The sequence below is a fragment of the Calonectris borealis genome, chromosome 23 (assembly GCF_964195595.1).
Source record: "Calonectris borealis chromosome 23, bCalBor7.hap1.2, whole genome shotgun sequence".
Lineage (NCBI taxonomy): Eukaryota > Metazoa > Chordata > Aves > Procellariiformes > Procellariidae > Calonectris > Calonectris borealis.
In genome coordinates this window covers 3,206,694-3,222,426 of record NC_134334.1, presented here as the reverse complement: position 1 = coordinate 3,222,426, position 15,733 = coordinate 3,206,694, and the positions used below count along the sequence as shown (strand labels likewise).

The following is a 15,733-nucleotide window of genomic DNA, read 5'->3' as shown; positions in this document are numbered from 1 at the left end:
CTGGATCTCTGCTTATAACCTTCACCCATGACACTGATCACACAGCTGATCAGCGAGTGGAAGTACATCAGTTCCCACCCTCTTTTTCTCCACACAGGAAAATAACAATGCATAATGATTTTCTCATATTTATGGCCCAGGCAGAAGAGACAAGATCAAGGTTCAGGACACTGGATGTTAAGTGCTTTTAGAACTAAGGCACATATCTCCCATTATTCACTCCTAAACCATCAATCTCTCTTCTTGTATCATTAACTGTGCCGATGTTTCCTACTCACACACACTTCTGGGTTTTTTGTGTGTGTTTGGTTTTTTTTAAGTTGCTACAGACTGGAAAGTTTTCCACATACACAGCACAGTATTAAGTAAAGATTCTCCCATTTCTGTCACAGCTTTTAAAGTTTCATCAAACTCAGAGCTTTGAAGAGTTTTCAATTTTTAAAAAAGGAAGGCATATACATCTCCCTGGACCCTCCTTCCAGAACTGCAGAGGACAGAGGACCAGCTTCTTGATCATCTACATACTATGACAGACTTCACCAGAGAAATGCATTCTGATGTGAGAGAGAGACAGAGAAGGAAAGACGGAGTGTATTAACACCTGGAGACAAAAAGATGCACATCAACAAAGAACAGGATGAGACAGGAAACGACACAGACTGGTTTGGGTACTTTATAGACAGCTTGCAGAACGTTTTCAATCAGGCGACAGCAGCTGAAATTAGGTACAAGCCACTAGGTACAGTACATGGTCCTGCTCCCCCAGATGTCCTGAGGTGCCTGTAGATTTTACAATTTCTGTAAAAATAGACTGAACTCAATGAATTTACACTGGGAAGGTGGAGATATAAAAGGCTGGAAATTCTGTATTTTTCAGCTCAGATGGGAGTGTATGTCCACTATATTATGTTCTCACACACACACACACACATAGAGGACAAAGCAATCAGACCAAAACATCCTGCAAAAATAAAGATGGCTACAGATAGCCTTTTCTTCCCTGTAGGAAGAAGGATGACTAAAAAATGGCTTATGCATTTTCATAAGACACTCTTATTTCTGCTAGAAAAGACAGTTACCCATCCACAAACCGATGCAGTTTCAGTCCAAGTGGTACCCTTCACCTCAAGGTTATTATCATATTTGGGAAAACAAGCAAAGTTTAGTATTTAAAGGGATCTTCTCAGGAGATAGCTGGATGCAGCTCTTAGATTTGCAGGTTATCTGGAGAGCCAACACGACCTCTTCCTTTTTTCCTCCAGAAGAGGATCATCTATCTGCCAATTTCTGGAGGGTGTGTAAGGAGAGGAATTTTCTTTTTTGTATACTCTCAAAGTAAAAGAGGGTCAGAAAACAGTGGGAGCTGCCATGAACTCAGGTTGGGGGGGGGAAATCAGATGTTACTATCAACAGATGCTGCTTCCTTGAGAATATCTCTTACGAATTTGCCTTTTTTAAGGCATTGATTTTCAGGCCAACTAAAATCATGATGAGAAAATATCTTCCAAAATACTTTAACTGGCTATTGACGGACTACATCTAACACATGTAAAAGATTTCAGCATGTTTGAAGCTAATCTAAGGCAAGTCTCTGTATCATGGCATTGTAGTATGCAGAAGTAAAGGCTTACACTTATAATCATGCTAACATAGGAGTGATTCTTTTTCAGTTCTGTTTTTTCACAGGGTCCATTGTATCAGGGAAAGGACCATACCTCAACAATTTCAGAGAGTGCTTACCTGGTACCACTTCAAGTCAGTCTCCAGAAGATTACTTTGGACAATACAGGTATATACTTAGAAAACTGAAGACCAAGACAGACCGAGTGTTGTTCTATTGAGAAAGGACATTTTTACAACTTTCATGTATTTTATTGTCAACAACATGCTCTTAAACAGATATTTTGATTCAATTACTATTAGGTTTCCAACTGCAATACTAGCTTTGTGAGCTAAACTAACAATGCAGACTAATTTAAAAGCAACATTGCCTGCCTTCACTGCTAAATCTTTGAACAGAAGAAAAATAAGGCAAAATAAACCTGTCTTGGAACTTTTGGATAAGCAAGGCAAGACTGAATTTCTGAACACTAATGGGTGAGATTTTCAGGTATGGTTTTCCTCTAACTTCATTGGAAGCAGAGCTAGACCTACCCTAAACGATTATAAAAAAACAACACATTTTGACGGGTCAAGAAAAACAGATGAGTTTAATCATCTGTCCAGATTCAGCACACCAACCAAGTGAATAAAAGCAAGCACAGATTAAACAAACAGTAAAACTGATATTAGAGATTGTCAGGAATGCTTTACTCCCCCTTTTAATTTTCCAAATCCACCTACTCAGTGTATCTTGTCTGAAAACAGTCCATTCTTTGGAACTGGAGTTGCATATAGTACATCTTGCAAAATTCTTAATAAATAGCTGCGCTTAAACTGAGTTTACATGTGTTTTTCTCACTAGCTACATGTAGAGGGATTTCAAAATGCTGGCTACTGAAGGCCACAGTACTCTGACATTTACTCAAGACTACCAAAGAAGAGGATTCATCTACAGATCGCACAAGTGTCCCTTGCAAGACTATCTTAATTCCCAATGTAATAACACAATTAGAGCACATAAAGTAGACATTTAGCAAAAGATGAGGCACCTGTTTTCTTTATGAATAACATAGCCAAAGAAAAGATACAATCCTGGATATCATAAGTAACTAGCCATTAAACTGCATCAGAAGAGACTTCTGCTCAGTACAATGTAGTAGTTTATAGACTTCAGCTTTAGTAAACTACAGGGAAATCCTTATGCAAAAAGAATGCAGACAACACAGTAAATAGAGAGTAACCATGAGGCACGAGCAAGCTTTTTAAAAGAATAAGTATAGGACCAAATAATATTAATCTGTCTCAATTTAGTGCCGCATACATTTTTATCGGGGGCCATTTACCTCATCTCCATTATTCAGTTACAGTCAAGCTATCCAAAACATTCAAACAAAGGATCGGCAACAGCACAGCTTGCTCCTTACACAACAGGCTGAGTCCTGTCAGTGCAAGGGCAAAGCCAGATTTCAAGGAACAAAGGATAAATTAAGTCTACCTGTAGCAGCCAGTTACTGAAAGGACACTGCCACTTTTTTGAGCCTTCTTCTCAAGTTCTCTTTGGGTGTTTCAGTGTGTAGTGTTCAGTGCTGCTTCAGTTAGCGTAAATGTCAAAGCAAAAGAAACACTCAGAACTTACTCGCTCACCTCAGGATTATCTGGTGGACACAGAAAGAATAAAGGTTGACTTTACCTCCAGTACTTGCAAAACAGATGGTCAAGTCACACAGAAATACCAAGCCATCTTCCTTTTCCCACATAGACTGAAAATAGGAATAAAACTCTTCCAGATACTGCCTTTACTCAGTCAGTTTAACACTTGTCACTTTGCTTCCTCTCTCCTGTTTCCAAATAAAATCCAGGAATCTCAGCATTTTAAGGAACCAAAAAGCTAGATAGAATAAACTGCAATAATGCATACGTAAAGAGTTGTATCGAGTCAGCATCATTAATTGGAACAATCAGCTGATTCTATTGAATCTTCCCTCCCATAATGTGAGGCACATTAAGAGAGATACATACTTGCTAAGAAAGGGGATCAGGGTTTAATGGTTTTAAGATACTTGATCTCAACCGACTTTATATAGAACTGGACTCCAACACTGCTGAAAGTTTCAAGGATAATGCTGCTCCTTTTTAGCTTATCATAAACACAGAAAAAAAATCTGTTTCTGTGTTGTAGAAGTTTTAAGTTTAACTTAAAATTAAAAAGGTTTGCCACTTTGCAAACACCAGCTGATATCCCTAAGTTATTTAACACAAAAGGAGGTGGAATAGAAACTTCAACCTTCCCTATTCCAAAGAGGCTGTCTGTAAACACAGCTCACTGCTGTAATTGCAAGTAATCATCCTACACATTTACCCTGGAGATGTTAGAATTGGACCATGTAGCAATAAAGACAGTGGACTAGCTACTCAATCAACAGAAACATTAAGAAACTGGGCACTTGCAAAGAAATTCTAATAGCAAATCAGATCCCTACCAATCACAAGGCGTTCAAGATTGCAATGGGGAGACTTGAGGTCTAGTATATTCTCAAGGCAAATGTCAGCTGCATACACTGATGGATACCCCTTCTCCATGTCTATTTACACGGAAAGAATGACAGTAACGCAGAAAAGAAAGTGAGAATTAGCCAGAACTTAAGGGGGGGGAAAAAATCACCATTTAAAAGAATTTCACATAGAGATGAAGGCAGAAAATCTACTGTTGATCATATCAAGCAGAACAGCAACATATCTAATCAGCCAAATATACAGGAACCCCAACTGTTGTGGGAAAAAAGTGAGAAAGGAAATGACTTTAATTATCAGACATCCAAATTGAAACATGTCATGATTCCTAAAGAAGATAAAGACCAGAAGAACAGGGAGAGAATTCTAGTGATGCCATATACAGAAAAATCACTATCTGTGTTTCATAAACACCACCTTGTCAACCTTTCCACCTAACGCTGTGGCACAACAGTTGAAATAAATGGTTGGTGCTCCTGAACGATTCTCTGAAAGTACTAATCAGAATGACAATTGACCAGGTTGCACATAGTCATGGTAACACCTATCAGGCTGCATTTGAAGTGGAATCTGAAATGCAAGCATGAACAAGGCTATTTTCGAAAATGCCAGATTCATGATTGAAGGTAAGCAGAATCCAAGTGAAGGGAGCCTGCTGTACTAATCTCAAATATACCATGGAAATCTTTACAGGCTTTAATACTGTATACAAATTAATTCCTTAATTCAAAATTTTCATCTATTCCATTGCTATCTATGGTTCATTTCAAAGCACTGAATGTGGATCTCCTCCTGGTGCATCTGGATCTCCTCCTGGTTGCCTGTTCACTCTCCTGTGGCAGGCTAGAATGGTAATAATCTTTCAAAAATTATTATTAAATAAATCCCATTTAATTCAACCTACTTCACAGGCAAATTTTAATTATAGATACAGCAAGCCCGTAAGTTGCTGAACTTGAATCCTATAGAGATGGCTAATGTTTCCAACAGCTGTACAGTCTGTGTGTGTATTCTTAAGCCAAAACAAGTCTACCTGAGCACTGGAAAAAAAGAAAAACAAAACTATGCATACACTATGTGGAGGTGTTCATTAAATGAACAGTAGTAAACTTGTTTTTCTAACTTGTCCCACTGCAGATCACTAGCCACAGGAAGCAGACCAAACCTGATGTATCCCTTTAGCATGTTTTCATAGCATTAGCTTTTAATAAATATAACATACTCCACCCTCAGAGCAGAGCAGTCCTCAGGTTCCAGCAGAAAAAGTGGTTGTTTTAAATATTTAGATTACATTACAGTTGGGACGTTAAAATAAGCAGTGACTTGTACTGTAGACAGCTATCAGAATCAGCTTGGCAAAATATGTGTAAGCTAACCTAGTGTGGTTACAAAGTACGAGCTTTGAGGTCTATTAGGCTGGTGTTCTCATACATATTTTCATTATTTGTACTACAATAGTGCTTTCTGATGTCAGCAAACAGAAAAGCACCACAGTGCTAGATGCTATGTAAACATAAGTAGTAAGACACACAGTCTCCAGAAAGTTTATAAATTTCAGCAGAGAAAATGGGAAAAAGGTAGCAGAAATAAAGGCTATTCTCATTAGGCAAGTAGCTAACACAGGCCTCAATTCAGCACGACACTTCAGTGTGTCCAAGTACTTCTCTGAGTCCAAGCCTAAATCTGTGGCTGAATACAATTTTTTGCTATTTCCCAAGTCTCAATTCAGTGCTTTAACGATGCAACTATCCATTTTCTTCCACTAGGTAACAGTACTCCAACTTTCTGCAGGTATTAATGAAGTCTCCCTTCCAGTCTTAACACTTCTCCTTCCCCCTGAAGGCCTCTATGTGGTTGCTGTTGATCCAGATACTCAGGCCTAGCACCTGCTCTTAGTAATCCTTATTTTCAGAATGTGATTCCAGATTTGATTGAATCAAGCTGAAACTTGGCCTTCACTTTTGAGCTTCTCCACCAACAGCAGACCAAGACTTCTGCAATGTTTACAGCATTTAAGTGTGCAACAGACTATGCTGCGTGGAATGAAAGCTGGAAAGAACGATGACCAACCCACTGAATGGTAAAGGAGAGTCACCATACACAGTTTTATTAGCTGTCTCAAAGAACTAGTAAAAATCCAAGCATCTTCTCAACTCAATCTACTTAACCACCTGTGTTTTTTCTGAGGAAAGCCTTCATTAAAAAGCATTCTCCTAGCACTGCACTCACTGCAAGTTACACATTCGAACCAGTATTGTTCACGTGACAGAACAGTTCAGCTAGAAACTGGCTCAAAATTCAGTGCATTTCAGAGAAAGACTCTTAGTGACTTCACCAAGCTTTGGATCAGTCCCAAACAGAGTTTCACTGCTGCCACACTCCCAGCTATAGTCTCCCAAAGCAAAGCTGGCAGCAGCAGAAGAGGAGGGTCATAAACCTCAGCCATGGGCTGTAACATGCCTTGCATTAGTTTTCTTGGTCAGCGATGCCTGTTTACATCACAGGGAACAGCTGTCCCAATGTGACCTGAAGACAACTTTGACTATTACGCAATCATTCCTTTCTACCCTACAGACAGGCAAACCTGGCCAAAAAAGGTTACAGGATAAAAAATATCTTTAAGAGAAACCCATTTGTTGCTCCAGCTGTTCAACCACGCTTGCTATCCAAAAGATATTTTCAGTAAACACGCCATAAGGATTTGCGAAGATCTATATGGTAAATTATGTGACTGCATTACCAGTTGAAGCCCCAACCCTTTTTAACCGTGTGTCCAAGTAAACTGCTGTCTTTTTTTTCAGTCTAACTGTATCTCAGATCTCTGAATATCTACTAACTGAGGAAGCAGCCTGAGATAACAGAGAAAATACAGAGGCTTAACACTGAAAGGACACAAATCTTTAGGAAACCTGCTTTCATTAGTTCTATCCTCGTTGAACTACTTCCTTACTCATTCAGCCCTCCTAAAAACACCCTGTTGCCTCAATAACATTGAAGGTAAAAGAGACTAAACAGGGACAAGACAGAGATGCACATGGGAAAATAAGCACACAGAGATTCTATGTGGTTGCTTTGTAAAGATAATACTGCTTACATTTCAAGGCTAAAACTTATACAGTACACCTCTTCTTATCTGCTCATCTACTTGCCCATCATTCAGGTCAGTAACGTGGACATTGTCTTGAATTCTGACAGCTCTCTAGACTCTCACATCCAGCCTACATACAGGTCTTGCAGTCTGTGTAGTATTTCTGAAACTTTCCATTTATACAGCTAAAATACTTGCCAGAGCTGTGATCATAGTAGTTACCTCAACATCCCTTTGCCTAGTTCTGATCCATACAGACTCATTCTGTGGGTATCAATCCTTGTCACAGAGCTGCAAAGATCATTTTCCTAAACTGTTATTTTTAGCACATGCCCCTTCTGCACATTAGTCTACCAGCTCCATATTTTCTAATGCAAATATGAATCACTTGCCTTCATTTTATTCTGTTTCAAAAAAGACAAACTCCTACCTGTAACTGACCTATATCAGCCTCTGTCACCTGCTTGTTCAGTTTTCAAACAAGTGTGGAGGTAGGCATCCTTTCATGTTGCTCTTTAGTCTTGAGAGGATCTCCTTAAAAACACCAGCAAAAATACCTCATTAAAATCTTTGTTGCAATAACTACCAAAAAAAAAAGACCAACCCAAAACTATGCTTTTACTACTACATAGCACAGCAGAGTCCACCTAAAAGGCCAAATCCTACCTGCAAGGGACTTTTGTCCAGTATGCTGCCTTATCCCTGAATAAGCACAGGAACAGTTTTCCAAGCACAGAATTCAGCCCAAAAACTTTCTCTGGAGTTCAGCTAGCTCAGAGTCTAGAACTCTGTGGCACCTGATTGACAGAGAACAGGCAGAAATAAGGCTTCCACGTTTTTGTCCAATGTTCCTTTGCTTGCTGGATTTTTACAACAGCTTTCATAGTTACATCCAATGAGCGTGCAATTCTGCAAATATAACATGCAAATCAACTTTCTGTTTTTTAAATTATATGTGTCCAGTGTCCAAATGGCACTTTAAGCATCAATTGTCTAAGCCTCATTGATAAATAGGCAACTCCTCCTTTCATTTGTCCCCACAAAAAATGTTTTGAGGGTGGTTTTTTTAATATCTTGCCTCTAAAAGCCTTCCCAGTTATGAAATTATTCTGCATCTCTACATTTGTCAATTAGGACTCCTGTTTCTCAGTTAGGCCTCCTCTTAGGGCAAGGGTGAAAACAGAGATGGTACATTGCCTCCATGAGAAAAAACACAAAACAGTGCTTCTCATGTCCTTTTCTATCAAAAATTGCCCCATTCAGCTCATAATCCCAGTCCCAAACTGGATTCCTACTGCTTTAAATCACAATTGCTTGCTAGTTTTCAACACAGCAAGTACCAAGAACATCAATTTCTGCGCAAGAAACAGCTGCACCTAAAAGTGCAATTTAAAAGGAAGTTCTTTTGCTGATACCAAAGGAATGCCTAAAAAGCCACTCCTCAATGTACTCCCTAAAGAAGTATAATCAAAAGAGCATTAGTTCACACAATGGAAAGAATGAGGACTTGAACCTCACCCAGAAGGATGGTAGAACATACTCTGGTATTCGATGGATAAAGATTGCAGGTCCTAAGATTGGCTTGCTCTTCCTATCCTGCAGTACTGAAAGACACCATCAGCAGCTCCTGCCCCCGTGACATGTTGACTGAACAGAGCAAAGGAAGCCAGAACAATGCAGGAGAGAGTATATTTATCAGTATGAGCTTTTGTACAGACCATGTATTTAAGACAGTACAGTTCTTCCTCTGAATCTCCCCTGCTACAATCATGTCACAGCATAGCATCCTATACTGACCAAAGATGAAACAGTAGCATGGAGTCTCAAAGTAGGTTATTGTATAGCAAAATTAAAACACGTAACTTATGGGAATGCCTGGATCATATACATTTATAATTTTGTACTTTTGGAAGTTAGTGATAGTGTTTTACAAGAAAAGCTCTGGAAATACCAAATATTTAAGAGCAGACAGATAGGAATTCCTCTTACAGGATCTATCACACAGATTCATTATGAATCATTTGGATCCAACACAGTTTATGCAGCTGTCAGAGTTTCAGTCATGAGAGCCCAGGCATCACAAACTATAGCTTTATTTTTAGATGTATTCATTATTTGTCATTTTTCAATCATCAAAGAATCAACAAAATTGCATTACACATTATTGCAAGGATGTGTATGGCTATAACCTAAGAATGAACAATTTCAGTGATCGCAAGTGACCTGTGAGCTCTTGCCCTGAGAGGAAAGAATCAGTTGCTGCAAGCAACTAAGTAAGCTGATGACACAGCTCCTTGTCTATAAAACACATATCACAAATATCACCTTTTCTAATTTCATTGCTGGTGGATACTATTGCATTAACGAGTCTGATCCTGTAACGTCCCTGCTTAATTTCCCACCGACTAGAATAAAAATAGAAGCTACAAAGCGCTTCCAAGGGTTGAGTATTAAACTCAGAACACAGTTAGACATCCTGCATCTTAAATACAACATCATATCTACAGATGGAGTCAGTAGGAAAGCCTGGGCTTTCAGAATAAAGACAGGTCCATCCCATCAAGAGTTAGTGCTGAAGACACCCTTGGAAATGAAATGGCACAGGGAAAGTGTTTTTATGTCAAAGTAACACTGCCAGGAAAATAAAGAAGAAGGTTCCACTTTGTATCTATTTTCCACAGCTTCACTGATAGTGTAACATTAAGAAAGTAAATTAAACTGTAACCGAAGTTCTGAAGGAAATACACCACTCCTACACCTTTCTTCTCCTGCACCTTCTGAGAAGCAAAGCTGAACGCAGGCTGGTAACTCAGCACAGGTACACAAAACACATAACTGCTTAATTTCATAACACAGCTTGATATGGCTCCACGTTCCCAACCCAAGTCCATTCCAGTCCTTAACAACTCTATCTTTCACGGTTGGAAACAATTCAACACATCCACTGTTTCTGAACACAATTATTTATTACATTATTTCAGGATCCAGGAAAGGCTGTGCCTTAATTACAACAACATGTGCAGTATTGCGAAGTCAGTTCCCGATCACTGGCTTCTCAAGGAGGCTCCACTTCTCCAGGAAAACATTTGCTTTCCTAACACAAGAAGTACTTTTCACTCCACACTGGGATTTACAAACCACCCTGCCAAGCGGCAGTCACCATGCCAAATCATAGCTCCGCACAGCCACTGAGCAGCAATGTGAAGAACAGAAGACTAGAACTGTAGAACACTACATTTAAAACCCAAATGTTACTGTAGCATAAGCCTAAGTACCACTTACAGAACACACAGAAAATAATTTCTTTGGAGGACATTTTCAGGCACATAAGGTAGAAATTAGATACACAATTTTGTTATGGTTAGTGGCAACTGCATCTATAATTACCTATTCGCAACAACAATTAAAAAAAGCCAGTCTGAAGACAAGATGATGAAAAAAAGCCATATTTACTATTAACACTTGCTAAGACAACCAAGATTCATGTAAGTTTTCTTCTAATTCCCTATTTTTCACAAGTGTTTAGGATTCAGAGAGGAACAAAAATTTGGTTGACAAACAAAGCAAACGCAAACAAAAATCTGACTGACAGCTTATTGGCTTGCAAGAGTCACTATCTATAGAGTTACTTCTAGCTGTCTCAAGACAATGGATTGCCACCCTAATGCATTCAGTAGTTATATTTGAGACTATTGTTTAGATAAGAGAGACAGAATTTACAGGTCCTAATCCTCATCACCCACTTGCAGCCCTTCATCTTCCATCATCTCCATTTCCAAGACAATGCAAGAATAACAGACAATTTTCACCCCAGTTTTGAGACTAAGAAGAGAATCCACTGTAAGGTTTACATTAGTAACTCTGTTACCTGGTCAAAGATCGAGAACAGCCCAAACGTATTAGAGATCTTCCTAGTATGTTCAGCACAGTTTAAGTTTTCTAGCACTAAATTTCTGTAGCAGTGGGAATGAATGCATATGCTGTCTCAACAAACCCAACATCCTTTACTGAGATTGCACCACAAAAGCTTAGAGCTTGATTTATACGACAACTGCAGGGTACATGTCCCTGTCACCTGAGGGTGAAGGAGAAAAATTTATGAATAGACAATTTCAAAGACCTTATTTTGAAAACAAACAGTTTGTATAGTTGTTTCCCAAAAAAATGTTTCCACAATCCAGAAAAACAAGAAGTCAATCCATGAACACTCCTACAGTAACACGCCAATACTAACAACTCGCCACATAAGAAATATGTGTCAACAAACAATATCCACATTCCACCATGGATAAAAACACAACTAACGTTAAAGACTTCAGGCCTCACAGATAAGAAAGAAGCTACACAATATGTAAAAGGATGCTTGGGACGATAGATCTCACCAAACATAAAATTCGCACCTCAATCACGGCGTTATTTTAGAGTCAGGTCCATATCAGTTTCCCACAAACTTGCTCTCTTTTTTACTGGCAAGGCATTTAAATACGTAAAATTGTCTTGCCAGCGACAGATGTGAGTACAAAGAGAAGTGATTTGCTACAAAAGGATTAATACATTCTGAAAGTTACTGTCTGGCAAACTGTCAAACGGTTTTTTATTGGTGTATTTTATTATGGCTGTAAATAAGGCCGGTGGCATGCGACCCACACTTGTGTGCAGAGACTAGAGCGATGTCAAATCTCCCCGGGCTCCAGTCAGAAACCTGGCCCACACGATCACAAAGGTCGTTTGAAAGCCTGGCCCTTGTCTTCTCCTGCGCTCCTGGCAAGCAGAATGCATTAGCGGCGGTGAGCAGGGAGCACGCCCTTCGAAGAAGCGGCCGTTTCGACCACCGACCATTTGACACCCGCCGTCTGGTGTGGGTGCAGACCCACAAGAGCAACCCGATTTTCAAGCAATTTCTGCGCTTGCACAAGGCTTCACCTTTCAGCGTATCTGCAGCCCGACTCTCCTCGGCTCTTCAGAAATCCCCGCCCCGGCGAAGGGCTCCTGCCACAAGCCTCGCGGCCTCACCCCGACACGGTGACAGCTACGGCCGGCGGCTGCCGTCACCCCCTGCCCGGCGTCAGGCTCCGGCCCGGCCCGGCCGGGAGCGACAGGGCGGGCGGGGAGCGGCCGGGGGAGCCCGGCCCGCCCCGGTCATCGCCCGGCGCGCCAGGCGGGCAGCGCGCCGGGGGGAGCTACCGAAAGACAAGCCGAGAGGCCTCCTCGCCTCCGGGGGGTCCGGCCGGGGCTGTCAGCTCCCGGGGCGGGCGCCGGGCAGGCGCGCCGCGGGGCTCCCGCGGGGTGAGGGCGGCGACGGCGGCAGCGCCGACCCCCGCGCCGGGCGCCCGCCGGGCCGAGCCGGGCCGGGCCGCCATGTTAGCGGCTTCCCTCGGGTGCCGGCGGCTGCCGCCGGGGCCTAGCGCCGAGCGGGCGCCGCAGTGCGCGGGTAGGGCCGCACCCGGCGGCGGGCCCGGGCCGCGCAGTCGAGCGCCCCGGCACGGCCCGCACACAGGCGGGGGCTGCCGCGGAGCCCCCGGGCAGGCGGCGCCCGCCGCCGCCAGCGAAGCAGGTGTCTCCCGCTCGGGGCCGAGGGAGGCTTAGAGACCTCCCCTCGGCTGTCAGCGGGAAGGGGCGCGGGGAGGAGAGGAGGGGCAGGGACCGCCGCCCGCCGCCCCCCGCTCCGGCAGACGCGGCCCCCGCCGGCCCGGAGCCGCTCACCCGAAATCCTGGTCCATGGACTTGAAGAAGAACTTGTAGCTGTGCACGGGCCGGTTGCTGAGGACATTTTTGAAATCGGCCAGAGTGACTTTTTCCGGCGGGACGGGCAGCTTCACCAGATAGGGGGTCTCCTCCTCGTCTATGTGGTAGATGATTTTAGTCTCCGCCATGGGAGAGGGGGAGCGGAGGGGAGCCGGCCCGGGCCTCCGCCGCCGCTCGGCTCCTCTCACGGCCTCCGGCCCAGAGCCGCCCCCGACAGGAAGGGAGCTCCCAGCGCCCGGCCGCCGCCGCGCAGGGGCTCCTCGGCCGGGATTTCGCTCCCTGCACTGCTCTCTAGCTGCCCGACCCGGGAACGGCAGCCCGCCGCCGCCCGCCCCGCCTGCATCCTCCCGCCGCCGGCCGCCGCCCCCCGCCGCGCTCGGCAGCGGGCCGCCGCGGCCCCCCGTCCCCGGGCCGGCGGGCAGGGGCGGGGGCGGGCAGCGGGGGCGCGGGGCGGCCGGGCCAGCCGCCCTCCTCCCGCCACCGCCGCTCTGCCCGCGGGCCAGCCGCGCTCCCGCAGGCCGCCCCCTGCCGGCGCGGCGGCACCACAGCCGGCCACGCCGCTGCCGGCCGCCGCGGGGAGCGGCCCGGGCGTGCGGGAGCGCCGGCGACAGCCGGGCCGGCCTCCCGGTGCTGCTTCCCCGCCCGCCGCCGGCGCCTCTGCAGCATCGCGGCCGGCGGTGACTCGGGATGCCATGCCTGGGAACCTGCGGGGCGGGGAGGAAGGGCCCCGCTGCTTCCTGCCTCTGCGGGAGAGCGGCAGGGCTGATTCCAGCAACCTCATCGCGCTGGTCCCATCCTTTCCAGGGGAACAACTAGCAAGGGCGAAGGCGCTAAGCACTCGCTCCTTGCCATAAAAATCACCTTTCACGTTCAAACTGCTTCGGTGCACAAATACTACCTGATGGTGGCAGAGATTTATCTGAGCCCAACACACACGAGATGCTCTGTTTGTATAAGCATCTCAGTCTCTGGCCTAAGAAAAACACTTGCCGTCCCAGCAAACATTCCCAAAGGGTTGTACAAACGCTGTTAGTCCCCTTGCAGCTCTCTCCTTAGGTTCTTCTTCTAGGAATTAGTAAACACTTTCCAGGGACAGACCCCTAGGCATTGTACAAAGGTGGTCTGTATCCTTATTCACGTAACAGCAGGAAAAGGGAGGTATGTTATTACACATATACTCGGTTAGTAAAGCTTTATATTCTAACTCGGCAGTCTTTACAAGGTGCAAGATGCATTCTCTCCCATGTATTTATTTGAGGGATGGGCAGGGCAGAGAACAGACTAACGTTACTCAGAGCGTTATAATGGCAGGCAGACTACTGTATTTCAGGTATATCAAGAATTCGGACTCCCCTCCCCCAGCAGACCGGTGCCCTTTGTGTTTCATGAGAATTGAGATGGGTTCTGTTTAAGTAATGAGCTCACGGATTCTCTGCAGATCATGAAATTTTCCACAGTGCAGTTGGCTTCTCTGCAGCTTATGCTAATAAGAGAGCAGAGACACATTCGTGGCTCAGAAGAAATTGCTTTTAATAGCTGCTTCAGTGGAAGCCTGTTGGGCACAGAGCCCATTGAGGTGCTTGGCACGGAGCAAGCTTTAGACCTATCATCACTTGAATTTCACAGAACAGCAAGAGTCACTGTTCAATGCTGCCAGGTGAGACAGGTATGTTTTGGAGCACACAGTCCAGAGAAAAATCTTTAGAGCATCATGTTTTGCAGGTGATGTATTTGGGAAGAGTTCACCTTTCTTTCTAGAAATCCCCAAAAATGACAGCCAGAAAATTTCAGAACAGTGTGCTTAGGTCGCAAGGAATCTTTTGTTCATTAAACAAAAATACTTCTTCAGGGAAATCCCAAGCTAATGACATTCTCTCTTTTTCCCTTTCAAAGAAAGAGGACATTCACTTCTTGGAATATTCAGCTGCTTTCTGTGAAGGGGTAAATCACAGCTCAGTGACTGAATTACCTGTGGCACTGGGATGATGTTTCTATCAGCATGAAACAGAGAAGCCAATTGCGTTAGAGGCTGCCAAAAGGTCTGTTAACATTATTGCTATTTATTATTTTCAATTTTCTAAAAGTTTAATCATTACTAATTCCCACCAGCGCACTACCACATGAACGCTGTGATACTGCTTCCAGAGCCAAATTCTCCCACGCAGAGCCAGACCTGGGTACCCCTCTACCAATGGCATGGTTAATCCACAACTCAATAAGATTTAACAACATTGAGAAACCAAAATATCATCAACTATCTGCTATTATTTCTGGGATAGTGAAGCAATTACAAAATCACATTTACTGGGGTTCTCCAACTCCAGTGATTTGCTCATCTGCTGACATTCATACCACTCATCACTGCTAAACTTGAATGCCTGTATGATCATCAAACAAGGTAAGATAAACAGCAATGTAAAGGTATGGCCTTAGTCTTCATCGTGTAACTAGTGATTTGGTACTGTTTTAAGTCAGGAATGACCAACATGGTACACTTCAAAGAGTACTTTCCAAGAGCAGTAGCCACTGATGGTTAGTCATTTCTCAGTTTCAATTTTGGAATTCTGATAGAGTAAGGCATAAAGTACTGAAGATTTCTGTAAAACTATGCATTCAACTTTCTGTCCTGCATGTGTGCACAGACAGCTGCTACGGTTCTGCAAACACCTGAGTACTCTTGGTATAGAAAGTATGCCATGAATCCATCAATCCTACCACACACAAGAATCTCTGAGCAAGAATGGAGAAGGCTTCCTTTGGCAGGACTATAAGGTAACTCTAGTACAA

The 15,733-nt window shown here is 43.8% G+C and overlaps 1 protein-coding gene across 5 annotated transcripts in view; it reads right to left on the bottom strand.

The window, feature by feature from the left end:
* The window catches only part of DVL1 (dishevelled segment polarity protein 1), a 118,509-nt gene extending 105,214 nt beyond the window's left edge, over positions 1 to 13,295 (bottom strand). For 3 of the 5 annotated variants that reach the window (XR_012677045.1, XM_075172358.1, XM_075172359.1), the window contains exon 1: positions 12,905 to 13,294. Coding sequence is in view for 4 of the 5 variants with exons in the window: in XM_075172358.1 (XP_075028459.1) it covers positions 12,905 to 13,074 (170 nt within the window). In the remaining variant the exon portion in view is untranslated. Of the gene's footprint in view, positions 1 to 12,904 lie in introns of all 5 variants that reach the window. The other 2 variants (XM_075172356.1, XM_075172357.1) reach the window with 1 other exon arrangement.
* Between the last annotated feature and the right edge of the window lie 2,438 nt (positions 13,296 to 15,733).